The sequence below is a fragment of the Pseudophryne corroboree genome, chromosome 9 (genome assembly GCF_028390025.1).
Source record: "Pseudophryne corroboree isolate aPseCor3 chromosome 9, aPseCor3.hap2, whole genome shotgun sequence".
Lineage (NCBI taxonomy): Eukaryota > Metazoa > Chordata > Amphibia > Anura > Myobatrachidae > Pseudophryne > Pseudophryne corroboree.
In genome coordinates, this window is record NC_086452.1 from 110,243,822 (window position 1) to 110,270,913 (window position 27,092).

Sequence of the window (27,092 nt, forward strand, 5' to 3'; positions counted from 1 at the left end):
CGCCCACCAACACTCACAGCAACACACAGGCCAGGCAGCCACTCTCATAGCAGCCCACAGGCCAGCCAGTGCAGCCACTCTCACAGAAGCACACAGCAGACCAGTCACAGCCCCATACATACTAAGCAGCACCATACCCAGTCACACAGGCAGGGACAGGAAGCCGGCAGTGCCTGTGTCAGAGCGGAAACCGCTGCGCCTGCGCACTGAGCTCGGCCGCTCCCTGCCTGCCGCTGCTGCACGGTGCTCCGGGTCAGGATGGCAAAGAACACGGTGTCAGCCCGCTTTCGGAAGGTGGACGTGGACGAGTACGATGAGAACAAGTTCGTGGATGAGGAGGAGGCGGGTGACGGGCAGCAGGGTCCGGACGAGGGGGAAGTGGACGGAGCAATCCGGGGATATCCTTCCTATACCTGTGCATGTGTGAGCAGGACCCGGGCTGGGTGTGTGCACCAGGCTGGACACCACTCACCATACATCATACGTGTGTGTGTGTGCAGAGGACACTGATTACCTTATAGGGGTATCATTATGTGTGTGCATTACTGACTCATACATTACCAGCCTGCAGTATATATAGCGTCAGTCTGGGGGTGGCGGGGGTAATAATGTAACATGGTGATGCTTATTGCTGCAGGGTGGGGGGCTCTGATTGCACAGTACATACATATCACAGCTATAAGTGTTCTGTGTGTGTAGTCTGAGTATACTGCAAAGAGGAACCTGGTTGTCACTGCTCTGTACAGATGTCATTATTATACACTTCTGCAACATGTCATTCTGTCTACTTCCTTAAAGCATTCATTCATACAGTACATGCGTTTACAATGTAATGGCTGTGCATGATTCTTGACACTTATGGTTGTGACAGGGTTAAAACAAAATATGATCGTTGCATCAATGTAATCTTAAAGTGGGTACACACTATTAGATATATCTGCAGATCAATTAATCTGCAGATATATCTATGTACGGATCGGGCAGTGTGCTGTGCATACACACAGCCCGATCCGTCGGGGGACTGACGTCATGAACTGGGCGGCGCCCGCCCAGTTCACCTGTCAATCACCACCGGCCGCCGCAGCATGTGTACGGGCGGTCGGACGACCGCCCCGTACACACACAGCGACGGGCCAATATATCGTTAGATATATTGGCTGTCGGCTGTGCTGCGCGGCCGACGCGATACGTCTGTGAACGACGGAGTTCACAGACGTATCGCCTGTACACACTGGCCGACGGTCCCGCGATGTATCGGCCGTTCAAGAGAACGGCCGATACATCGACCAGTGTGTACGGCCCTTTAGTTTGCGCTTTCTAGAGAGCATTAAACAATAAGATTATTCTGTGAACTTTATGCTATATTCCTTACGGCTGGCAGCGCTTTGCTCTGCGGTCAGCACACACCTTAGTTGTGAAACCTCTTACTGTGTGTGTTATCAGTAAGTACACAGTGTGCAGGCTGCTGGGAGAGAGGCAAGCTCTGTCCTGCTTGCAGTTCAGGAATGCAGGAAGTGGGAACATCAGACCTGGGGACTATGGAAATCCAGACCATGTGTAGCACTTTTTTTTTTTTTGTTAACTTTGCTTAGCCCTTATAGTGTAAACGATAATCACACTTAGATCCATAATTTCCTTCTAGTAGAATACCTGCAGAATGTGGCTGTTGTGGTTTTTGATAGTTTGACACCCAAGGGATGAATTGTAAGGAATAGGAAGTGTTCCACTTAATGTTACCTAATATGGTTTTATTTTCTAACGGTGGAAATAGACATAACGTGTACAGAAAACATGTGTGTAACTATCACCATATGTGCAGCATCTCTCACACACACACACACACACACACACACTTAAGAGTACCATCACATTTACAACCTGGCATGCAGGTTCTCATTAGTGCAGTGCTAACCTATATAGGAATTGGGACACAGTATTGCTATTTATACCATACAATCGCTAGTTCTCGATCTTTATGCATTCTTATGTATCCGTACTTTAGCAATTACGTTTGATGTTGAGAGGTAGGCGTTTTAATCACTATAGTGACATCAGCCTAAAGGTGTGTACACACGGTGAGATTTTTTCTTCCGATTCTGACTATATAGTCAAAATCGGAAGAAAAGTTAGTGCAGATCGCAAGGTGACAGTCACCTTGCGATCCCGATTCGATGCCGATGCGCTGTCGGCATCAAAAGAAAAAATAGACTCTGCAGGCAAGTCAATTTTGGCTATCTCTATAGAAGAGATAGCCAAAATCGTGACTTAGCCAAAATCGCACATAGCAAGTATCGCAAGCACACTTATTATGTGCTTGCGATACTGGCTAAGTGCCGACCCGGCCCCTGTCTCATAGTGAGAATTGGGCATAGCCCGAATCTCACCGTGTGTACACACCCTTACACTCAGACTGGCAGAAGTGTACGTGTGTCTGTACGTTGGGGGCTTAAAGACACCCCCAGTAGGTGATGTGATGTCACTTCTGGCTTGAGGCAGGTTCCTAAATCTTACAAGGGCATTTTCTAAAAACAACATATATCTTTTTGTTAAAAATTGACAGCCTGGGGCGTGGCCACGGCAGCACAGGAGTAGGAAGCAGATCCCGGGAGCTCCCTGGATATAATATCCTTATTTAATATCCTGATACCCTCTGGTGTGCTAAACCACCCTGTTTCCCTTCCCTGCGCTGCAGGGCACCGGCGGGCGACTTCCCCGCTCCCCCTGAGGTCTGTACGGCTGCGGTGGCACACTTCCGGACCCGCGGCCTATATCTTCTCCGGATCCCCGGCCTAAATTTTGGCAACTCCCGGCCGCGCCGTGCCCGGAGCCTTGGAGGCGGCCCGCTGTCACCGCTGGACACCGCGGAGAGCTGTGAGGACGGCGGCTGGTTCCCCTCTCGAGTGTGGGCTGCAATCTGTGGCCCCGAGCACCGGCTGCACACTTCCGGACCCGCGGCCTATATCCTCTCCAGATCCCCGGCCTAAATTTTGGTGTCTCCCGGCCGCGCCGTGCCCGGAGCCTTGTAGGCGGCCCGCTGTCACCGCTGGACGCCGCGGAGAGCTGTGAGGACGGCGGCTGATCCCCCTCTTGATTGTGGGCTGCAATCTGTGGCCCCGAGCACCGGAGCACACCCAGCAGCTCCTGGAAGGGATAGGTGGGCATTGTATCTGGCGGCCATTTTGTGAACAGCTGCATGGACGGCCCCATTGCTTTGGACTGCTGCTCCAGGACATAGAGGGGATATTATTATTCTCATTTAAAGGCTGCCTGGTCTGCAACTGGTGAGTGACTTTTACCTCCTGGGATTACTGTATACACTGCCTGCATCTGCTATCTCATTTTACATACTGAAAGACTGCATCGCTCCTGATGTCCCCTATACTCTGAGACGCAGCCAATACCTTCTTCTATATCTGCCTACCACTCAGACGACCAGCTGTGGATATATCTCTACTTGCTACCACCCTAAAAATTTATTACTGCTGTCTCCTTCTATATTTCTGACCTAAGAATATACCGGAGTGTTTATTACTACCTATTGCCCGCCATGGTTCGCGACGGCCAGCGCACGGCGGCGGCGAAGCTGGAGAAATTTGCCAGACAACCTAATCCACCTAACATGCAGGCCTCGCAGGCTGCAACACAGGGGGCCTCTCCGTCCCACTCCTACTCGCCATCTGCTACAGTTGCTGATTCCCCTAACACACCCACAGCTCCATCCCTTCAACAAGTGCTGGAGGCAATAGCGGGGTCGGAGCAGCGTCTTTCAGATAAGATGGAGAAAGTACAGTATGATCTCTCGCTGCTTCGGCAGGATGTCCAGCGCATACGAGAGAGAGTGGGAGAGGCAGAAACCCGTGTCTCGAATCTGGAGGATATGTGCGGTCCTATGAAACAATCCATTTCCACGGTAACCCAACAAGTAACATCCCTTCAATCCAAGTTACTAGACATGGAGGGTAGGCTGCGTAGAAATAACGTGCGTTTTGTGGGTCTGCCGGAGAGGGAGGAAGGATCCCAACCTGAGGTTTTCCTAGAGTCGTGGCTTAAGGAACTGTACGGCGCTGAATCCTTCACCGCACAGTTTACGGTGGAGCGTGCACATCGGATACCTTCTCGTCCTCTACCTCCTGGCGCCCCACCGCGCACCTTCATCGCCAAATTTCTGCATTATAGGGATCGGGACTCGGTCCTCCGGTTGGGACGCACAAAAGGCCCCCTTGTCAGGAATGGAGTTACCGTGTCTGCTTTTCCTGATTTTGCTGCGGACGTCCAGAAGGATCGAGCCCAGTTTATGCCAATTAAGAGACGCCTCAGAGACCTGAACCTCTCCTACTCTATGCTATTTCCCTCCTGGCTCCGGGTAGTAGCGGACGGGGAAGCCAAATTCTTCAATTCCCCCAGAGAGGCGGCCCAATGGCTGGACAGATATGCACCAGGAGCGCGCCAGCTAGCCCCGGACTGAGGCCCTGCACAACCTAACCTTTGGGTGGGATCACCGGAGGCCTTTACCCATTGTCCAGGGAGCCCCCCCTTGGCGTTGGTGGCTCAGGACTGTTATTACCCTTGCTCGCTTGTTTTGGTTGAGGGCTTTGCCTGAATTTAGCTTTTGAGAGTTGGGTTCGATTGTTTGGGATCTAAGTATGCCGGAGTTAGGGGTGGTATACGGGGAGGGAGGGAGAGAGAGGTCAACGAACAGCTGGTTGCTGTTCCCTCTGCAAGTTTTTTTTTTTCTATAGTTTGTTATTTTTCTTATGCCTCAATTTGTTCTTGAGTATGTTTTTTTTCTTGTGGGAAGTATGTTCGATGCATTGGATACTGTTTTTTATGTTTCAGGGATTGAGTAATATAGCACTGTTCTTGCCCGTACTAGAAATTTCCAGGAATATTCCCTGGGTTGTTCCTCTAGGTTATTACATAGCATATTACCAGGTCTATGGCTAATTTGAAAATTCTGACATGGAATGTTCGAGGTTTAAACAATAAGATAAAACGTTCCTTAGTTTTAACTACACTTCGGAAATATGGCCCGGATATTGCGTGTCTCTGCGAGACTCACTTGGAAGGGAATAGGTTACTGTCACTTAGAAGACCCTGGGTGGGCTGGGCCTATCACGCTTCTCACTCCTCTTCCTCCAGAGGTGTGTCAATCCTGATAAGGAAATCGGTCCAATTTGAGTTAGTGTCGGTCAAGACTGACCAATACGGTCGCTTTGTGTTCCTTGACTGCAGACTAAGTTCCCAACCCTACTACATACTGGCGGTTTATACCCCCCCCCCCTTCTCATACGATGTGCTACAGCAGGCCGCTTCATTCATAGCCTCCTCTCCAGACACCCCGGTAGTTTGCTTGGGTGACTTTAACAATGTTATTAACTTAGCTTTAGATAGATGGCGCCCTCCGCTGGCTGCTGGGGTGCGCTCCAGTCCTACTAAATTTGCTGATTTTCTAAATAATTTGCAGTGGGTGGATGTGTGGAGGGCTAGGCACCCTACTACTAGCCAGTATTCATGCTTTTCTGGCACGCATGGTTCGTTCTCCAGAATCAACCTGACCCTGCTGTCCCCCGTCCTTCTCCCCAGGGTGGTTGACGTCCGATACGAGGCCCGGGGTATTTCTGATCACTCCCCTATGGTGTTGACTCTCGCTATGGTGAGTCTGAGGGGTCAATCATATTGGAAACTTCATCCTTCCTGGCTCTTACAAATGGGTGACTGCTCTGACCAGGTGACTCAGTGGGAGGGATATTTTAATGACAATGTGGGCTCGGCCCCGGGAACAGTGGTCTGGGATTCGTTTAAGGCCTTCCTAAGGGGTACGTATATTAGACGCATTTCTGCCCTTAAAACGTCCTGCAGGGAAAGAGAGAGAGCCCTTGAGAGTGACGCCAGAGATTTGGAATCTAGATACTTGGTGGATGGCACCCCTGCGCTGAAGGTACGCTGGCTGGCGGCTCAGTCGGCGTGGGTGGCTCATCTATCTGATAAAAACTCGCGCTCGCTTTTATTTCAGGCTACTAATATTTATATGCAGGGCGATAGGCCAGGTGGCCTGCTGGCTCGCCTGGTGCACAGTGACCGCCCGGGGTCTACTATTGCACAGATGACCGGTAGTGATGGCTCCCTCGTGAACACCACACCGGAAATTGCGCAGCTATTCCGCTCTTGCTATGCTGAGGTCTACAGTTCACAGCTGGTAGACTCGGCATCAGACATCTCCGCTTACTTAAGAAATATTCCCCTACCCACACTCTCCTCGGAGGCCTCTGAGGTGTTGGAGGCACCCTTGACTCTGGAAGAGGTAACGACGGCTATTGGCTTGTCTCCCAGCGGCAAGGCACCGGGTTATGACGGCATCCCCTCAGAGGTATACAAGACCCACATTGATTTCTTTGTTCCTCGGCTTCACGCCCTATATTCTGATATATTTGTGAATGATCAACTTCCCCCCTCTATGGCGGAGGCGGTTATTATAGTGATCCCGAAGCCCGGAAAGGACCCTAAATCCCCAGAATCCTATAGACCGATATCATTGATTCCTACTGACGCTAAGATCCTGGCAAAAATTTTAGCTGTTCGACTTAACACAGTAATTACCTCCATTATCCACTCCGACCAAACTGGCTTTATGCCAGGGATGTCCACTTCTGTAAACCTACGTAGATTATATACCATTTTACAAGTCCCGCATGACTCTCCCTCCGATTCGGTAGTGGTCTCACTGGATGCCGCTAAGGCATTTGACAGTATTGAGTGGTCCTATCTATGGGAAGTCATGACAAGTATGGGATTCGGACCAAATTTTATAAGATGGGTTAAACTACTTTATCAGAACCCGACCGCCAGGATCTCAGTGAATGGCTATGTATCTCCCTCGTTCCGCCTGTATCGCGGGACCAGACAGGGATGCCCTCTGTCCCCAACCCTGTTTGCCCTGGCCATCGAGCCTTTAGCCTGTCTAATAAGGTCTCATCCGGGTATAGTGGGCATTCATACCGGCCCTCGAGAGGACAGGATTGCCCTCTACGCTGACGACATGCTGCTGTTTTTGCAGGATTACACCAGGTCTATGCCCACGTTGTTGCAATTGATTGAGGAGTTCGGTGTATATTCAGGCCTTCATATTAACTGGTCTAAATCCTTCATTATGCCTGTGATTGCCCCCCCCCCCCTGCTGCTCCTAAAGTCTCCTTGCCGCTATGTTGGACGGCGAAATTTAAATATCTTGGGATTCAGGTAACCAATGACCCCTCTGACTTTACACCTTTGAACCTTGATCCGATCATGCAACAGGCTGCTCGTAAAACTAAGACTTGGGGTAAGCTTCCATTGACTGTATCTGGCAGGGTCAGCCTCGTGAAAATGATATTGCTACCTAAGATTCTATATGTGGTCCTTCAATCCCCTGTATTTATTCACCCATCCTTCTTTAGAAAACTGAATAATAATAAACGTCCTAGAATACAGCTGAACACGCTCACCAGGCTGCGCTGCGACGGAGGTCTGGCTTTCAGATGTACTACTATGCCGCTCAGCTGACACATATTAGTACATGGGTGCAGGATACTGGCGTCACTTCTCTACACTGGGTATTTATCCAATGCTACTTCCCCGACTTGTCTCCCCTGCAGGTGTTGCTGAGTGGGAGCTTGGCCCGGTTCCTTCCTCCTCTAATATATCAAGCCATGAAGGTGTGGCAGGCACTACGAATTCTTTGGAAATTTGATGGATTGGACCCGGACACCCCCCTCTGGTACTCTAAATGGCTCCCTGAACTATATGCGCTCGAGGGAAGGGAGGTTTGGGCCCCTAAATTGGTAGTTTCTATAAATCATCTCTATACGGATAATACACTAAAATCCTTCGAACAATTGAAAGATGAGTTTGATTTACCTAACTCCTATTTTTTTAGATACCTCCAACTTAGGCACGCTTTGCAGTCCCAATTCGCCACTTCCCCTCCTCAGATCATACCATTCCCCATTAAGACCTTTGTAAGTAAGCTGGGTCGGGCTAAGATGATTTCCCATGCTTATGGTTACCTACTCACCAAACTGCATACAGACCCATTGACGCGTCTCCGTGTCAAATGGGAAGAAGATCTGGGCCCCATAGATGAGGAGAACTGGGCCCTGGCTTTGGAAACTCCGAGCAGGGTTACCAAATCCATCAGATTTCAACAAATACAATACTTCCTTTTGCACAGAATATATATGACCCCGGTCGGACTGGCTAGACTCGGGACGGGCCGTGCGGGCGACTGCCCTAAGTGTGGGATGACTGCAGGTACTTTTTGGCATCTTCTTTGGGACTGCCCGGAGCTGCGGGCTTTCTGGTCGGGGGTCGGATCGATTCTGGTGAACACGGGGGTGGACGAGGCCATGCTCACTCCGCAATTTGGTATCCTAGGAATGGGAGGACCTGACTTTATGTCTAGTACAGAGGGCCTCTATGCTCGCAATATGTGTGCAATGGTGAAGGTGTGCATCGCGAGGCTATGGATGGCCCCCAAGGGCCCTACACTACCCGCTTTTAAGGCCCTAATAAACGACACTGTTTTCAAGGAACGATACATTTATATGAAGCATAATGCCTCCGATAAATTTGATAGAATTTGGTCTCCATGGCTGGACTCCGTATACTCCTTGCCAGACCCTATAACTTAGTGGCACTAGGGTTGCTAATGGGTCCTGGAATTGTTAATATATGATTTCTTTAGGGCTATTGGCTTCCCTCTCACCCAATGGGTTGTGTATGAGAGGTTCGCTCTATGCCCAGCTAGACAGGATAGGATATAGAATGCTAATATCCCCCAATGTGTCCTCTTCCCCCTATTCATTTTTTTTATTCATTACATTTTTTCTTTTTCTTTTTGTGTTTGGTTCTTGTTTGATATTTTTTTTTTTTTTTTGAAGAGATTCACCCGGACAAGTTGTCCGTAAGAGTTGTTTTTTGGTTGTTTTTTCTTAATTGGGGAGAAAATCCAAAACTAAGTATAATGAGAGTTCTTGAACACTAGAATGCACGGATTATGCAAGATATCGGTATAAATAAATGTACATACCTAGGCGCCTATGAACGTATGACATAATATCATAATGAGCCGAAAATGAATGTTGTTTCTCTGTGTTGACATGTCTTTATGTGTATGGTATGTTACTGATATGCAATGTCCATGTGCAAACTAATCTCCTTCGAAATAAAAATACTTTATTTAAAAAAAAAAAATTGACAGCCTGCTGGGATTTCACTGTGAATCACATTGATTACGTGATACATCTGCAAAGGGAGAATGACCCATAGAGATCACTGAGACAGCTGTGAGTAACATTCATGAGTTGGTGATTCAATTCACTAAGAACTTAGGGGGTAATTCCAAGTTGATCGCAGCAGGACATTTTTTAGCAGTTGGGCAAAACCATGTGCACTGCAGGGGGGGGCAGATATAACATTTGCAGAGAGAGTTAGATTTGGGTGGGGTGTATTCAAACTGAAATCTAAATTGCAGTGTAAAAATAAAGCAGCCAATATTTACCCTGCACAGAAACAAAATAACCCACCCAAATCTTACTCTCTCTGCAAATGTTATATCTGTCACCCCTGCAGTGCACATGGTTTTGTCCAATTGCTAACAAACTTGCTGCTGTGATCAACTCAGAATTACCCCCTTAGTGACCTCAGTGTGAGGCGCTTCATGCCTAAATAAACATAGAAACCATGGAAAGTGGCTAGGACCTTACTAATAGTAAAAAAATATCTTTGGTTCGTGTGCTTTGGTGTTATCATTTAAGGACTTCATTATGAAAAAACATTGCATTAATTTACTAATTCAGTCATCTTTCCCTTAACACTATATAAAGCAATACAGCAATAGTATTCATGTTCAAATATAGTTATTAGGCATGAGGTTCAGCTAATGTTATGCCTCACACCAATACCGCTTTATCAAGGTACAGAAAGTATATTCTATGATGTAACCAGATGCAATACATTTATTTTTCTTTATCATCCACTAGGGGTCACTGGAGTACTCTTGGATATGGACGGCTTCCACCGGAAGAAGGCACTGAATAAATTAATTTTTTGAGACTACTCCTCCCCTCCATATCCTCGAGCACTCCAGTGTTTTTTCTGTGCTCGACACAGTTAGAAGGCATAGTGGAGCTCGTCCACGAAGTATTGGAATTTTTTTTTTAGTTCCTAAGTTTTTCTTCTTTTCAAGGATTTCCACGTCCTTTCCCCCCTTCTAACAGGCGTGGGTCAGGGACAGTGGAAGCGGCTGAGAACAGCCGTGAGTGTCGGACCTCTCTGTAAAGAGCTCCCTCACTCCACCTGCAGGCTGCCTGCAAAAAGCTGGACGGAGCTTGGATGAGAAGCCCCGTCATAGACTTTGGTCACGGTCCAGGTATGTTAGGGGCGGTCAGCTCTTGCTGCCGCTCCACTGTTGGGGATTGTATTGGGTACTCACCGCTGCCCGGAGCGCGTGTGCATGGGCCGCGTCTCGGCTCCATGCGGCGCGCTCTCACTCTCCGCTCCCAGCATCTTAAATACCAGACCGCTGCTCCCCGGCGCCGCAGCAGCGCTGCCTGGCTACACAGACACTCCGCAAAATGTGTGTGGCGGGCGGGAGCGCGTGTGCATAGGCCGCTCCAGGGCTCTATGCAGCACGCTCGCTGCTTCCGCTATCCGCCCGCAGCAGCCGAGGAGTTCCCGCTGCCTGGGCCTACAGGTACAGGCCGCTCACACGGCCCTATGCAGACTTCCACAGGCCCCGACCCGGTGCTGTACACGGAGGTCGTGGGAGTGGGGGGGGGGAGACATTGGCAGTATTTGGCATGCTTAATATGTTAATGTTCTCCTGTCTGTTCCAGGTTTCCTTTATTACATCTCGGCTAAGAGTGGTACTAGGGGAATTTTGGGGTCAGTTTTCTTATTGCTGGCAGGCACTGCACTTGCCTGATATATACCAGGAACTTTGGTGTTATTACTGAGTCGTGCAGTCTGTCTGTGTGTAGTTTGTATTGTCTGTCTTTTATAATGAGTAAGACACCAGCAAAATCTAAGAAACATTTTTCATGTCATGTCTGTAAGAGTGTGTTGCCTGATGGATCCACCACATGTACAGCATGTGTTGTTAATACAGCCATAAATACGATTTCAGAAGTAAAACCACCATCTCTGGACCCTCCATGGGCTTTACTTGCAGATGTATTAGTTGGTTTACAATCAGAGCTGGCCGCCTCTCGTGAAGAAAGAGAGGCGGCAAGATCTGAGTTTAAAATGAGACCATTTGAGTTACCAGAGTCTCAATCTGGTCAGAGGCCCACCTTGAGTGGGAAAGATAAATTTCCTTTTCCTAATAATTCTCCAGTCTCTGGGATACTAGACCTCACTGAACAGGAGTATGAGGAGGGCGAAATAGGGCAACAGTCAGATAGTGACGATTTTGACAGCCCAGGTATTGACAATCTCATCAGAGCAGTACGTCAGTCGCTGGAGTTTACGGAAACTGAGGAGCCCCTGACGAATGATGAGGTAGTTTTTACTAAACGACAGAGATCTCCGATGTGTTTCCCTATTTCGGAATCTCTTAATAAAATGTTACTGGAATCACGGAAAAATCCGGATAAACGGTTTTCTATTCCTCGTAGATTTAAATCGAGTTACCCGTTTCCAGAGTCCATGACAGCTACTTGGGAGAACCCACCATTGGTGGATTCATCCGTATCCAAACTTACAAGGAAGTTAACCATACCAGTACCAACTGCTACTACGCTTAAAGACCCTGCAGATCGTAAAATAGAGGCTATGCTAAGGTCCATGTATACAGCAGCTGGAGTGCTGCTGAGACCTGGGTTGGTTGGCATTTGGGTTACTAAAGCTTTAATGGTATGGATAAAGGAGCTCAAGTCGGCTCTGCAAGATGACCATCTTATACTTCTCGCGGATCAAATCTGGGAAGCTGCTGAATATCTATGTACAGCTTCTACTGACGTCTGTCAGCTTACTTCTCGCCTGTCCTCATCGCTAGTCATAGTACGACGAGCACTTTGGCTGCGTTCTTGGCAGGCGGAGACGGAGGTTAAAAAAGGTATAGAGGCATTGCCTTATGATGGCGAGAAGCTTTTCGGTCCTGAATTGGACAAATGGATTTCTGAGGCTACTGGAGGAAAGTCTGTGTTTCTTCCATCGCCTACAACTATACCTAAACGGAAATATTCTGGTCCGGCGTTCAAATCCTTTAGAACTCAGCCCTTTCGTGGGCAGGGCACAGGAGCAGTCACGCCTGGTAGAAGAGGTCGGGGACGTAGTGCTCGACAATCCAATGCACGTCGTCAAGACACTAAGACCACTAACAAACCAGTGGCATGACGGGCTCCCAGCCCATCTCGGATCTCCAATTGTGGGAGCACGCCTGCAGAGCTTTCAGGGGGCGTGGCTGCAGACGTCCACAGATGGGTGGATCCGCAAGTTAGTATTAGAGGGTTACAAAATAGAGTTCGATTATCTTCCGACAGGAAGATTTTTCACGACAGGACTGCCTGTGTCGGACGACAAGAAAGCAGTTCTGCAGGTTGCCATTCAGTCTCTGCTGAATGCTGCAGTTGTAATTCCGGTCCCCGTGCAGGAACAGGGGCAGGGTTATTATTCCAGTCTGTTTCTGGTACCAAAACCAGATGGCTCAGTCAGGCCAATATTGAACCTAAAAGGTCTCAATCATTACGTCACTTACCACAGATTCAAGATGGAATCTCTCAGGTCAGTAATTGCAGGGTTAGAGCCGCAGGAATTCATGATTGCACTGGATCTCAAGGATGCGTACTTACACATTCCGATTTGGCCACCTCACCAGAGTTTCTTAAGGTTTGCGATAAGGCGAGACCATTACCAGTTTCAGGCTCTCCCGTTTGGCCTCTCATCAGCGCCTCGGGTATTCACCAAGGTAATGTCCGTGATGATAGCTCATCTCAGGTCCCTAGGGGTAATAATTGTTCCGTATTTGGACGATCTACTCATAAAGGCTCCGTCTCAACAATTGCTTCTCCAGCATGCTTTGCTAACGTACAATGTACTAGTTCAGCACGGTTGGATAGTCAGTTTAAAGAAATCACATCTAATTCCGTGTCAGCGACTTCAATTCCTAGGGATGATTCTCGATACAGTAAAACAAAAGGTTTACCTGCCACAACAGAAAGTACAGGTCATTCGTCATCTGGTGCAATTAGTGCTCAAGCCACGCACAGTCTCAGTACATTTGTGCATTCGCCTTTTAGGCACAATGGTGGCGGCTTTCGAAGCACTTCAGTTCGGAAGGTTTCACTCACGTCCGTTTCAACTGGAGGTGTTAGCGCAATGGTCGGGATCACATCTGCAGTTGCACCACAGGGTGAGATTGTCGCCACAAGTCAGGGTGTCTCTTCTCTGGTGGTTAAAAATACACAATCTATCTGCAGGGAGACGATTCGGCGTCGTGAATTGGATAATTCTGACAACAGACGCAAGTCTCAGAGGCTGGGGAGCTGTAGTTCAGAGTCATCGGCTCCAGGGCCTCTGGGCAAATCACGAAAGATCGCTATCCATAAATGTTCTGGAACTCAGGGCGATTTACAATGCTCTAAGACAAGCAGTGTACATGTTTCGTTTTCAGACTGTTCAGGTGCAGTCAGACAATGCGACGGCAGTCGCATACATAAACAAACAAGGAGGAACGAGAAGCCGCATGGCAATGCGGGAAGTAGCTCGGATCCTCAGATGGGCCGAATATCACCAGGTGATATTGTCGGCAGTGTTCATTCCGGGAGTGGACAACTGGGAGGCAGATTTTCTCAGTCGTCGGGATTTTCATCCAGGAGAGTGGGCATTAAATCCAGAAGTATTTCAGATGTTGATCCAGAAGTGGGGGTACCCTCAGGTGGATCTGATGGCATCCCGCCACAATCATCAGGTGTCACGATATATGTCCAGAACAAGAGATCCAGGGGCAGTGGCGGTGGATGCTCTCACAGCCACGTGGCCGTACAGCCTTGTGTATCTGTTTCCACCGTTTCCGCTGCTCCCGCTGTTGCTAAAACGGATCAAGAGAGGGTCCGTCACAGTCATACTAATAGCGCCTCATTGGCCTCGGAGGGCTTGGTTCTCGGATCTCCTCGGGTTACTCGCAGACGATCCGTGGCCACTCCCACTACGTCCGGACCTGTTACAACAGGGTCCGTTCCTTTACCCCGATTTAGCGCGGCTGCGTTTGACGGGGTGGCTGTTGAAAAGGCCATCTTAAGAAGAGAGGGCATTCCTGAGTCTGTTATACCAACCATGGTACGAGCTAGGAAGCCGGTTACGGCAGCTCATTATTACAGAATCTGGCGAACTTATATAAGTTGGTGTGAAGCTCGGAAATTTCCGACATCATCTTTTAATTTATCCCGTCTTTTGTTATTTTTACAGATGGGGTTAGATGGAGGACTACGTCTTTCCACACTAAAGGTGCAGGTATCTGCGTTGTCAATTTTCTTTCAAAGGAAATTGGCCTCGTTGCCGTCTATACATACGTTTTTACAGGGTGTAAAGAGGATACAGCCTCCTTTCATTCCACCTACAGCACCATGGGACTTGAATCTGGTTTTAGATTTCTTACAGTCCGATTACTTTGAACCTTTACGACAAGTGGATATTAAATTTCTCACTTGGAAAACGATTTTTCTTTTAGCCTTAGCTTCGGCTAGGCGTGTTTCAGATCTGGGTGCCTTGTCGTGCAAGTCACCGTATTTAGTTTTTCATGATGACAGAGCGGAACTTCGGACGAATCCCGCTTTTCTACCAAAGGTAGTGTCGTCTTTTCACATCAATCAACCAATAGTAGTTCCTGTGTTAACAGGAGATTCTGGAACGTTGGATGTGGTTCGCGCATTGCGCATCTATGTATCCCGAACGTCTACGGTTCGTAAGACGGATACGTTGTTTGTTCTCTATGATGCGGCTAAGAGGGGTTGGCCAGCCTCTAAGCAAACCTTATCCAGATGGATCAAACTGACCATACGTCAGGCTTACCTTTATGCTAGGTTACAGCCACCTACTTCAGTAACAGCTCATTCCACACGTTCTGTGGGAACGTCATGGGCAGCGAGTCGTGGGGCTTCTACGACACAGCTTTGCCGTGCGGCTACTTGGTCTTCAGTGCACACGTTTGTGCGCTTTTACAAGTTTGATACTTTCGCGGCATCAGCATCTAGCTTTGGCCGTTTAGTGTTACAAGTGCCAAACAGCTCTCCCACCACGGAGGAAACTTTGGTACATCCCAAGAGTACTCCAGTGACCCCTAGTGGATGATAAAGAAAATAGGATTTTGGTACTTACCAGGTAAATCCTTTTCTTTGAATCCATAGGGGGCACTGGACGCCCACCCAGAGCAGTTTACCTGTTTTAGGAAGTTCAGTGGTTCTTATGGTAACACACTTTCACGACTGGTTTAAATTTAACAAGGGTTAATCAGTTATGGTGTCAACTGTTTAGTTGTCTGTTACGTTTTGTGTCAACTTTATTGTTGTCCGTGAGATTATATGTAATTCTCCTTTGGTCAATCTCTCTATCGATCCTGTTCGGCTCAGTAAAAAACACTGAAGTGCTCGAGGATATGGAGGGGAGGAGTAGTCTCAAAAAATTAATTTATTCAGTGCCTTCTTCCGGTGGAAGCCGTCCATATCCAAGAGTACTCCAGTGCCCCCTATGGATTCAAAGAAAAGGATTTACCTGGTAAGTACCAAAATCCTATTTTATTGACAATTGATCATAATAATGAAATCATAAAACATTTGTAGTTGATCTGCTAAATAGAAAATACAGCCCTAAAACATCAAATAAATATATTAAATGAACAAATCGGTTCTGTAGCTATTAATGAAGAGGTTGGAGTCAATTCAGTATGTCACACTTACATTACCGCCGGACTCGCAGGTTTTTATCCGCCGCTCTGTATGACCGCATACAAAAATCTACGAGTTCGGGATGAGACTGAGCCGCCAGGGGGTCAGTTCAGCTCTGTTACACTACAACTTACCCCCCCCCCCCCACACACACACACACACTTCCCTTCCGGCGTCTAGTTGAATTGACACTGGTAAGTTTCAAAACCACAGATGTGTTCAAGTGAAGGAAAATATGATTCTAATTGCAAATACTGATACATTAACATCAATAATGCATTACCGTTCCTTTCCATTAAATGCCTTTCTCTAACGTCCTAGTGGATGCTGGGGACTCCGTAAGGACCATGGGGAATAGACGGGCTCCGCAGGAGACATGGGCACTTTAAGAAAGAATTTGGATTCTGGTGTGCTCTGGCTCCTCCCTCTATGTCCCTCCTCCAGACCTCAGTTTGAATCTGTGCCCGGACGAGCTGGGTGCTGTTCAGTGAGCTCTCCTGAGCTTGCTGTAAGAAAGTATTTTGTTAGGTTTTTTATTTTCAGGGAGCTCTGCTGGCAACAGACTCCCTGCATCGTGGGACTGAGGGGAGAGAAGCAGCCCTACTCTCTGAAGATAGGTCCTGCTTCTTAGGCTACTGGACACCATTAGCTCCAGATGGATCGTACACAGGATCTAACCCTCGTCGTCCGATCCCGGAGCCGCGCGCCGCCCCCCTCGCAGAGCCAGAAGACAAGCCGGGTGAGCATAAGAAGCAAGAAGACTTCAAAATCAGCGGCAGAAGACTCCAGTCTTCACTGAGGTAGCGCACAGCACTGCAGCTGTGCGCCATTGCTCCCACATACACCGGTCACTGTAAGGGCGCAGGGAAGGGGGGGCGCCCTGGGCAGCAATTAGGACCTCTTGGCAAAAGTTGGACATATATACAGTTGGGCACTGTATATATGTATGAGCCCCCGCCATAATATTGTACAGAAACGCGGGACAGAAGCCCGCTGCTGAGGCTTCTTCCTCAGCACTCACCAGCGCCATTTTTTCTCCACAGCTCCGCTGAGAGGAAGCTCCCCAGGCTCTCCTCTGCAGATACACGGTAGAAGAGGGTAAAAAAGAGAGGGGGGGGGGCACATAATTAGGCACAAAAATCATTATTACAGCGGCTACTGGGTTAACACTAAGGTACTGTGTGATTCCTGGGTTATATAGCGCTGGGGTGTGTGCTGGCATACTCTCTCTCTGTCTCTCCAAAGGGCCTTGTGGGGGAACTGTCTTCAAAAAGAGCATTCCCTGTGTGTGTGGTGTGTCGGTACGCTTGTGTCGACATGTAGACGAGGAAGGCTATGTGGAAACAGAGCGGGAGCAAATGATTGTGGTGTCTCCGCCGACGGCGCCGACACCTGATTGGATGGATATGTGGAAGGTTTTAAATGATAATGTTAATTCCTTGCATAAAAGGTTGGATAAAGCTGAAACCTTAGGACAGTCAGGGTCTCAGCCCATGCCGGATCCTATGTCGCAGAGGCCGTCAGGGTCTCAGAAGCGCCCACTATCCCAAATTGTTGACACAGATACCGACATGGATTCTGACTCCAGTGTCGATTACGATGATTACAGCCTAAATTGGCTAAATCCATCCGTTATATGATTATAGCAATTAAGGATGTGTTGCACATCACAGAGGAAATCCCAGTCCCTGACGAGAGGGTTCATATGTATGGGGAAAAAAGGCAGGTGGTGACCTTTCCCCCTTCACACGAGCTAAATGAGTTATGTGAAAAGGCTTGGGAATCTCCAGATAAAAAACTGCAGATTTCCAAATGGATGCTTATGGCATATCCTTTCCCGCCAACGGACAGGTTACGCTGGGAATCCTCCCCTAGGGTGGACAAAGCTTTAACACGCTTATCCGAGAGGGTAGCCCTGCCGTCACAGGATACGGCCACCCTAAAAGATGCTGCGGATAGAAAGCAAGAGGGTACCCTGAAGTCCATTTATACACATTCAGGTACCTTACTAAGGCCGGCAATTGCGTCGGCCTGGGTGTGTAGTGCTGTAGCAGCATGGACGGATACCTTATCTGAGGAACTTGATACCTTAGACAAGGATACTATATTAATGACCCTGGGGCATATAAAAGACGCTGTCCTATATATGAGAGATGCTCAAAGAGACATTAGCCTACTGGGCTCTAGAATAAATGCAATGTCGATTTCTGCCAGAAGGGTCCTGTGGACTCGGCAATGGACAGGTAATGCCGACTCAAAAAGGCATATGGAGGTTTTACCTTACAAGGGTGAGGAATTGTTTGGAGAGGGTCTCTCGGACCTGGTCTCCACAGCTACTGCTGGAAAGTCAAACTTTAGGCCATATGTTTCCTCACAACCTAAGAAAGCACCGTATTACCAAATGCAGTCCTTTCGATCACAAAAAGGCAAGAAAGTCCGAGGTGCGTCCTTTCTTGCCAGAGGCAGGGGCAGAGGAAGGAAGCTGCACAACACAGCTAGTTCCCAGGAACAGAAGTCCTCCCCGGCTTCCATTAAATCCACCGCATGAGGCTGGGGCTCCACAGGCGGAGCTAGGCCCGGTGGGGGCGCGTCTCCGAAATTTCAGCCACAAGTGGGTACACTCCCAGGTGGATCCCTGGGCGATAGAGATTGTGTCTCAGGGATACAAGCTGGAATTCGAAGAGATGCCCCCTCACCGATACCTCAAATCGGCCCTGCCAGCTTCCCCCTTAGAGAGGAAAATAGTGTTAGCTGCAATTTACAAATTGTATCTTCAGCAGGAGGTGGTCAAGGTTCCCCTCCTTCAACAAGGAAAGGGTTATTATTCGACCATGTTTGTGGTACCGAAACCGGACGGTTCGGTCAGACCCATATTGAATTTAAAATCCCTGAACATATACCTGAAAAGGTTCAAGTTCAAGATGGAATCGCTCAGAGCGGTCATCGCAAGCCTGGAAGGGGGGGGGGGGGGGGGTGATTTTATGGTGTCTCTAGACATAAAGGATGCATACCTTCATGTCCCCATTTATCCACCTCATCAGGCGTACCTCAGATTTGTGGTACAGGATTGTCATTACCAATTTCAGACGTTGCCGTTTGGTCTCTCCACGGCACCGAGAATATTTACCAAGGTAATGGCGGAAATGATGGTACTCCTGCGGAAGCAAGGGGTCACAATTATCCCATACTTGGACGATCTCCTCATAAAGGCGAGGTCCAGAGAGCAGTTGCTGATCAGCGTAGCACGCTCTCGGGAAGTGTTACAACAGCACGGCTGGATTCTAAATATTCCAAAGTCGCAGTTGATTCCTACGACTCGTCTGCCTTTCCTGGGCATGATTCTGGACACAGACCAGAAGAGGGTTTATCTCCCAATGGAGAAGGCTCAGGAGCTCATGACACTGGTCAGAGACGTATTAAAACCAAAACAGGTGTCGGTGCATCACTGCACGCGAGTCCTGGGAAAGATGGTGGCATCATACGAGGCCATTCCCTTCGGCAGGTTCCATGCGAGGACCTTTCAATGGGATCTGTTGGACAAGTGGTCCGGATCACATCTTCAGATGCATCGGTTGATCACCCTATCCCCCAGGGCCAGGGTGTCTCTCCTGTGGTGGCTGCAGAGTGCTCACCTTCTCGAAGGTCGCAGATTCGGCATTCAGGACTGGGTCTTGGTGACCACGGATGCAAGCCTCCGAGGGTGGGGGGCAGTCACACAAGGAAGAAATTTCCAAGGGCTGTGGTCAAGTCAGGAGACTTGCCTTCACATCAACATCCTGGAACTAAGGGCCATATACAACGCCCTACGTCAAGCAGAGTCCCTGCTTCGCGACCAACCGGTTCTGATTCAGTCAGACAACATCACCGCAGTGGCTCATGTAAACCGCCAAGTCGGCACAAGGAGCAGGGTGGCGATGGTAGAAGCCACCAGAATTCTTCGCTGGGCGGAGAATCACGTAAGCGCACTGTCAGCAGTGTTCATTCCGGGAGTGGACAACTGGGAAGCAGACTTCCTCAGCAGGAACGACCTCCACCCGGGAGAGTGGGGACTTCATCAAGAAGTCTTCACGCAGATTGCAAGTCAGTGGGAACTACCACAGGTGGACATGATGGCATCCCGCCTCAACAAAAAGCTACAGAGATATTGCGCCAGGTCAAGAGACCCTCAGGCGATAGCTGTGGACGCACTGGTGACACTGTGGGTGGTCCAGTGGGTGTATGTATTTCCTCCTCTTCCTCTCATACCCAGGGTGCTGAGAATCATAAGAAAAAGAGGAGTGAGAACAATACTCATTGTTCCGGATTGGCCAAGAAGGACTTGGTATCCAGATCTGCAAGAGATGCTCACAGAGGACCCGTGGCCTCTGCCTCTAAGACAGTGGCTTGTTGCAACAGGGGCCCTGTCTGTTCCAAGACTTACCGCGGCTGCGTTTGACGGCATGGCGGTTGAACGCCGGATCCTAGCAGAAAAAGGCATTTCCGGATGAAGTTATGCCTACGCTGATAAAGGCTAGGAAGGATGTGACGGCTCAACATTATCACCGTATATGGCGGAAATATGTGGCTTGGTGTGAGGCCAGGAAGGCCCCTACGGAGGAATTCCAGCTGGGCCGTTTCCTTCACTTCCTACAGTCGGGAGTGACTTTGGGCCTTAAATTGGGTTCCATTAAGGTTCAGATTTCGGCCTTATCCATTTTCTTTCAAAAAGAACTGGCTTCTCTGCCTGAAGTTCAGACGTTTGTAAAGGGAGTGCTGCATATTCAGCCCCCTTTTGTGCCTCCAGTGGCACCTTGGGATCTTAACGTGGTGTTGAGTTTCCTGAAATCACACTGGTTTGAACCACTCAAAACGGTGGAGTTAAAATATCTCACGAGGAAGGTGGTCATGCTTTTAGCCTTGGCTTCGGCTAGGCGTGTGTCAGAATTGGCGGCTTTGTCACATAAAAGCCCTTATCTGGTTTTCCATGCGGATAGAGCAGAATTGCGGACCCACCCACAATTTCTGCCGAAAGTGGTTTCATCCTTTCATATAAACCAACCTATTGTGGTGACTGTGGCTACTACTGACTTGGAGGATTCCGAGTCACTGGATGTGGTCAGGGCTTTGAAGGTTTATGTAGCCAGAATGGCTAAGGTCAGGAAAACAGAATCTTTGTTTATCCTGTATGCTTCCAACAAGCTTGGGGCGCCTGCTTCAAAGCAAACTATTGCTCGCTGGATCTGTAACACGATTCAGCAGGCTCATTCTGCGGCTGGGTTGCCGCTGCCTAAATCAGTTAAAGCCCATTCCACAAGGAAGGTAGGCTCTTCTTGGGCGGCTGCCCGAGGGGTCTCGGCATTACAGCTTTGCCGAGCGGCTACTTGGTCAGGTTCAAACACCTTTGCAAAGTTCTACAAGTTTGATACCCTGGCTGAGGAGGACCTAGTGTTTGCTCATTCGGTGCTGCAGAGTCATCCGCACTCTCCCGCCCATTTGGGAGCTTTGGTATAATCCCCATGGTCCTTACGGAGTCCCCAGCATCCACTAGGACGTTAGAGAAAATAAGATTTTACTTACCGGTAAATCTATTTCTCGTAGTCCGTAGTCGATGCTGGGCGCCCGTCCCAAGTGCGGACTTCTTCTGCAATGCTTGTATATAGTTATTGCTTAAATAAGGGTTATGTTATAGTTGCATCAGGGTTGATCTGATGCTCTATTGTTGTTCATACTGTTAACTGGGTAAAGTTATCACAAGTTATACGGTGTGATTGGTGTGGCTGGTATGAGTCTTACCCTGGATTCCCAAAATCCTTTCCTTGTACTGTCAGCTCTTCCGGGCACAGTTTCCCTAACTGAGGTCTGGAGGAGGGACATAGAGGGAGGAGCCAGAGCACACCAGAATCCAAATTCTTTCTCAAAGTGCCCATGTCTCCTGCGGAGCCCGTCTATTCCCCATGGTCCTTACGGAGTCCCCAGCATCCACTACGGACTACGAGAAATAGATTTACCGGTAAGTAAAATCTTATTTTTAGCTAGTATACGTATGAGCAGGCAGTGCAAATCATAGAAGGGGGTTCTCTTGTCACGTGTCAGTGTGTTCCCTTGTTCTGGGATTTCCTTAACACCCGTGCACAGGGAACATGATGGGGGCTCTACAGGCTGCTTTGAAGAATCCACCACTTAACGCAAAGAATCAGGCTGAAAAGGTAAGGTCCACAGCAACCAGAGTCTGGAAGTGTGTGATTGTGGGGCTGGGAGGGGTGGGGGTATGTTTTCGTTAGCACCTCAGAAACTAGACCATTTATTTCAATCATGTCATTCCACTGCGGCTTTGTTAAACAGTGAACTTAAACAGAGTGTGAATTATCCCGGGTTGGTATCTGGATGCCGGCGGCGGGGATCCTGGTGTCGGTGAATTATCCCGTGCCAGCATCCCGACGCCGGAATCCTGGTCGCAGAATGCCGACCTGGGGGGGGGGGGGGGTTGTGCTTCGGTGGCGAGCTCTCTACAGGTTCTATTCCCTACACTAGAGATGTGCGGGTTCGGTTTTACTGGGATTTAACTGGGTCTCAAAGCGGCATCTTTTTGGCTCTCGAAAGGTCACATGTTTTGGATAGCCAATAAGAAAAATCCGGATAAAACCGAACTTGCGTTAATTCTAGCGTTAAGAAAAGAGTAAATCCGAAACCGCTCATCTCTACTCTACACCCACGGGTGGGAATAGTCCCTGTTAGTCGGCATGCCGACTGTTGGGATTGTGAGGGGGACGGGATGTCGTGGTCGGTATTGTCACCGGCGGTCAGGACATATAACTACATCCCATTATCCCACCTCCATTACAGATAGCAGAAGATTCACTCTGCATCTTTAGAGGAGAGTGTTCTAATGCTTTGATCAAAAAGACGATAATGCAGTCATTTAAGCTGCAGTGACATCACTGGGCCTGGGTCTAAGTCCACAAACCCACGCAGCACATTTCTGGAAAGCAAGTATAAGTGAAACGCTATTGGCTCAAATAGAGAAACGCATTACGCCAATGGTTGGATGGAGACCATAATTAAATGATCTTCTTAAATATAAGTAATTTCCGCCATTTATATAAAATTCAGCATACATATAGAGAGTGAAAGCGATTTAGCTGTGGTCATAGATATTTCCTCTTTAATATAACGGTTTCTATAGTGTTTCAAAAGATGTAACTGATCCACATTAACAAATCTACATCTTGTGCAGTGTGGTCTGGCATTGTCCATTCCTGATATTTTATATTTTTAAATAATTAAAGAAGAGAAGCTATTTAAAACGGGTGGTCTTCAGTATGCCAGCGGTCGGGCTCCCGGCAACCAGCATACCGGCGCCGGGAGCCCGACAGCCGGCATACCGACACTTATTCTCCCTCGTGGGGGTCCACGACCCCCCTGGAGGGAGAATAAAATAGTGCCCGCAAGGGGCTCATTTGCGCTCGCCACACTGTCGGTAAGCCGGCGGTCGGGCTCCCGGCGTCGTTATGCAGGTCGCCGGGAGCCCGACCGCCGGCATATCGTAGTGAACCCATTTAAAACTGAACCAAATTTGGAGATGGCAGCATTTTATGTAGTTGTTTTGATTTGTGGCTAATGGAAGTCTTTTTTTAGTCATGTTCTTTTTCATGAATAATACTGTCCTGCTGTAGAAGGGACAGCTTTCTGGCTTCCAGTGTAGAATCGTACCAGCGGTCACAGTAGGGCTCAACCCAATGAACTCACAAACCCATGTGAGTGGAGTGACTTGCCAGTGCAACGGCATGTAAACGTCAACAATGACATTAGAACTCGCCCCTTGCGGCCCTGTCTCGCCACAGATTCATGGAGTTTTGTCCTCACCGCTATGGTGCAGCAGACAGAAATCCACAAATCCTGCTGTACTTTAATGCGGCATATAGCTGCACTTACTCACACCCACGAGTATCATACCCTCCAACATGACCCGCCCCACTAGGTACAAAATGCTGCTCCTGGACTTCCCTCTTAATTTATTATTGCCATCATCTGTGAAGAAACAGCTTTCTTATCATTTACCTAGTTCAACACAGGTGATGGAAATCAAATTAAGAGGGAAGTCCAGAAACAGAGCATTTTGTACCTAGTGGGGCGGGTCATGTTGGAGGGTCTGGAGTATATCACCGGTAATTGGATTAGTGTAGCTTTGATTCATTTCCAGGTAATTCGGTATGTTTGCCAACAACATATATGTATGTCATTTTCTCACAGGACCGAGCAGAGAGCGTAGTGCTGAAAGTTCTGATGTCTATTAAAACCAACGAGATAGAGAAGGCTGTGCAGTCCCTGGACAAAAACAATGTGGATCTGCTAATGAAATACATCTACAAAGGCTTTGAGAGTCCGTCTGACAACAGCAGTGCTGTGCTACTGCAGTGGCATGAGAAGGTAAGTGCTCGCTGAGCCCCACAGTCATTTGGTGCATTTGTTAATACATAAAGCTGTAATAGGACACTTTTTGAATGGTTACTGGTTTTTTTTAAATAATTGTCTACATACAAATGCTATATTTATTATTTTTTTCCTTTTGTCTCATTGGTGTGACGTAAAACAATTCACTATGCCCACGAAATATTGCAATTAGTGTAGTAACACGTTTCTTCCCTACTCCACCACTGGGGTCACAAGTATGTTACTTACCGTCTGCTCACTGGGGGAGATTTATCAAAACTTGGAGAGATAAGTACTAACCAGTCAGCTTCTAACTGTAATTTTATCGGTTGTGTTTGAAAAATGACAGGAGCTGATTGGTTGGTACTCTCCAAGTTTTGCTAAAGCTCCCCTCCAATATTAATGGAAATGTATGTTTCTTACCTGCATGCATGTGCCTGTATTGTACACTTTTTTTTATCTAGTGTATATTAGTTGTACTTACATTGTGTAATGATTTGCAAAGCACGGGACCCACCGGAAACATATGATCAGTGCTGAAACACATATATACAGTACGCATAAAGAGTATGAATGTGTTAAGCAGCAACTTTCTGACTTTACCTGTTTGTCTTCTCTGCAGGCTTTGGCGGTGGGCGGAGTGGGCTCCATAGTCCGCGTACTTACTGCCAGGAAGACAGTTTGAATGTTCATCCGGTTGTGATAGATGGAAGAGCTGGTGCCAAGACCAAAACTCTGAGCTGCAGCCTTGCTGTGGCCGGCCATCCTTTGTCGCTGCCCACGTTTCTAGTCTTCCCTTCCTTTCTTCAGCTTTCATTTTTGATACTATCATGAACTACGCATTACACGTGAGAGTGTGCCATGGGTGCAGTGCTATGTTGATATGAGTGTTAAGTTATCAGCTTCTTAGTACACGCCCTCAATGAGCTGGGCTCTGTTGAATAACCGTCACCCTTCCCATCTGTACAAGTTGCAGTGCTGTCTGCTCCTAGTTGAATTGTATTGCGCCTTATAACCTCATTCTTAGCAGGGGTAATCGCAGCTTGGCTCCTGAACCTACCTGAAGCTCTTCCCTTAACTCCTGCTGCTGCCACACATTCCCCACTATTGGGACGATTCTCTCAGGAGCTGCGTTTTGCAATCTAGGGCTTTTATATCTCGGACCAATGTCTGGAGACCTGTCAAGGCTTGACCAATGCAATTATGGTAGCAGCGCCATTGTTTTGTTGCATTTAACTCCCTCAGGTCCTAGGTGTATAAAGGGATAAGTTATGCAGTAAAATGATCACTATGCTGCTTTAGCAACTTGGGTTCCCCAATTCCACCAACAAATGCTGAGCTCCATGCGTCAGATACTCAAAGTGAACCTTTCTGCCTGCACATAGCAGGGTCTGCTGTTTCTTGGGCGGAACCAATAGTCATGAGAATCACTGGTTAGGAACCAGAGCCTCATACACAGTGGTCAGGCCTCATGGTTGTAAGTCATGTAGGGCGTGGGTGTCGGTTCCTATTGAATTCTCATGAATATTGGTTTGAGTAATATAATGACTGTGTCCACTGTGTGTAGGTGACGGATGCTTTTGGAAGTTGTAGTACTTTGTAAATAAATGGTTTGCAGCCATTTTTAGATATGGATAGACTTTTAGGTCAAATTGTGAGCTTTTTAAATCTATGTGGGCATGTATATGTCTCACATTGCCTATTAGTATAGACTGAGTCCATGCAAGTTGTCCATAAATAATGCAGCCATTTGTTGTTCATCCACCGGTGGCCTTGATCAGCGTGTTTCTCAGTTCTAACCTCCAGCAACTCTAGGCTAGGGTTGAAGGATATCTCTGCCTAGTGTTAATCTTGACTTGGCAGTGCCCACACAAAGATAACCTTAAAACAGTGTCTGGTCGCTGGCTTCACAGTCTGGAACTGGGAAACTGGCCTTTAAATCAAACTTCAGGCAGGCAGCTCTATTTAGCACTGTCACATTTTGTTTTTAAGTATTAAAGCAACAGGGGAAGGCAGGAATATAAAAACAAATTATGGTTCTTATGTGTCTGATTAATATAATATATAGTAAGGGGTAGGCACACTTTGGCTCTCCAGCTGTCGGTTGCAGGTATGTTTTATGATGCTCACCCAACCTGCACACACTATAATGCTCAGTGATCAGCTAATCAGTCCAGCTGGCGTTCCAAAGCTTGTCAGACTTCTGTAGTAGTATGTTATCGAGGCTCTGCTATAAACGGTTGTATTGTACTAAGAAACCTCACATCATGGTGCTTTTTGACAATCCAAAAGTACCCAAGTGCAGAGTTGTCTTCATGGCATCTGCATCATTCCGACAGGCTCACGGTTGAAAGGGTTAATTCATTTGCTGTACAGGGATCCATGTCGTAGATCTGGTTGTGAAAATCCTACTTTCTCTGCAGAGCAGACAGTATAATGGGACTTTCCTGGGTATTCTCATGTATAAGTAGATAAGATTACGAGAAGGAAAGCACCTCTCAACCATATGCCCACATGGGTTGAAGCCTTAATCCGATATTTGCAGTAGGGGGCCGCTTATGTTGGCATTTCCATTACTGGACCTGAAGCAGTGACATAATTAAAGTTTGCTATGTTGTGGGGTTTTTTCTTGTAAATTGTTTTTTTTTTTACAAATTAAATATTGATTTGGATTAATGGCGTGCATGTGTTTTTATTTTGCATATAGTTTGTGAGAACCTACTGTAATTGTATAGGGAAAATCAGCCAAAAAGAATAACCTAAAAC

At 47.8% G+C, this 27,092-nt stretch overlaps 1 protein-coding gene across 1 annotated transcript; it reads left to right on the top strand.

Moving 5' to 3' along the window:
• On the top strand, positions 1-27,002 carry ARPC5 (actin related protein 2/3 complex subunit 5). Its single transcript, XM_063939753.1, has 4 exons — positions 1-398; positions 22,030-22,102; positions 24,147-24,323; positions 24,949-27,002. The coding sequence occupies exons 1-4, from the start codon at positions 259-261 to the stop codon at positions 25,009-25,011; spliced, it is 453 nt and encodes a 150-aa protein (XP_063795823.1). The 5' UTR covers positions 1-258; the 3' UTR covers positions 25,012-27,002.
• Positions 27,003-27,092: the final 90 nt, after the last annotated feature.

Coding starts and splice junctions, on each gene's coding strand:
- ARPC5 (XM_063939753.1), top strand. CDS start 259: ATGGCAAAGAACACGGTGTCAGCCCGCTTTCGGAAGGTGGACGTGGAC. Junction 399..22,029: donor GTGGACGGAGCAATCCGGGG/ATATCCTTCCTA, acceptor ACACCCGTGCAC/AGGGAACATGATGGGGGCTC. Junction 24,324..24,948: donor TACTGCAGTGGCATGAGAAG/GTAAGTGCTCGC, acceptor TCTTCTCTGCAG/GCTTTGGCGGTGGGCGGAGT.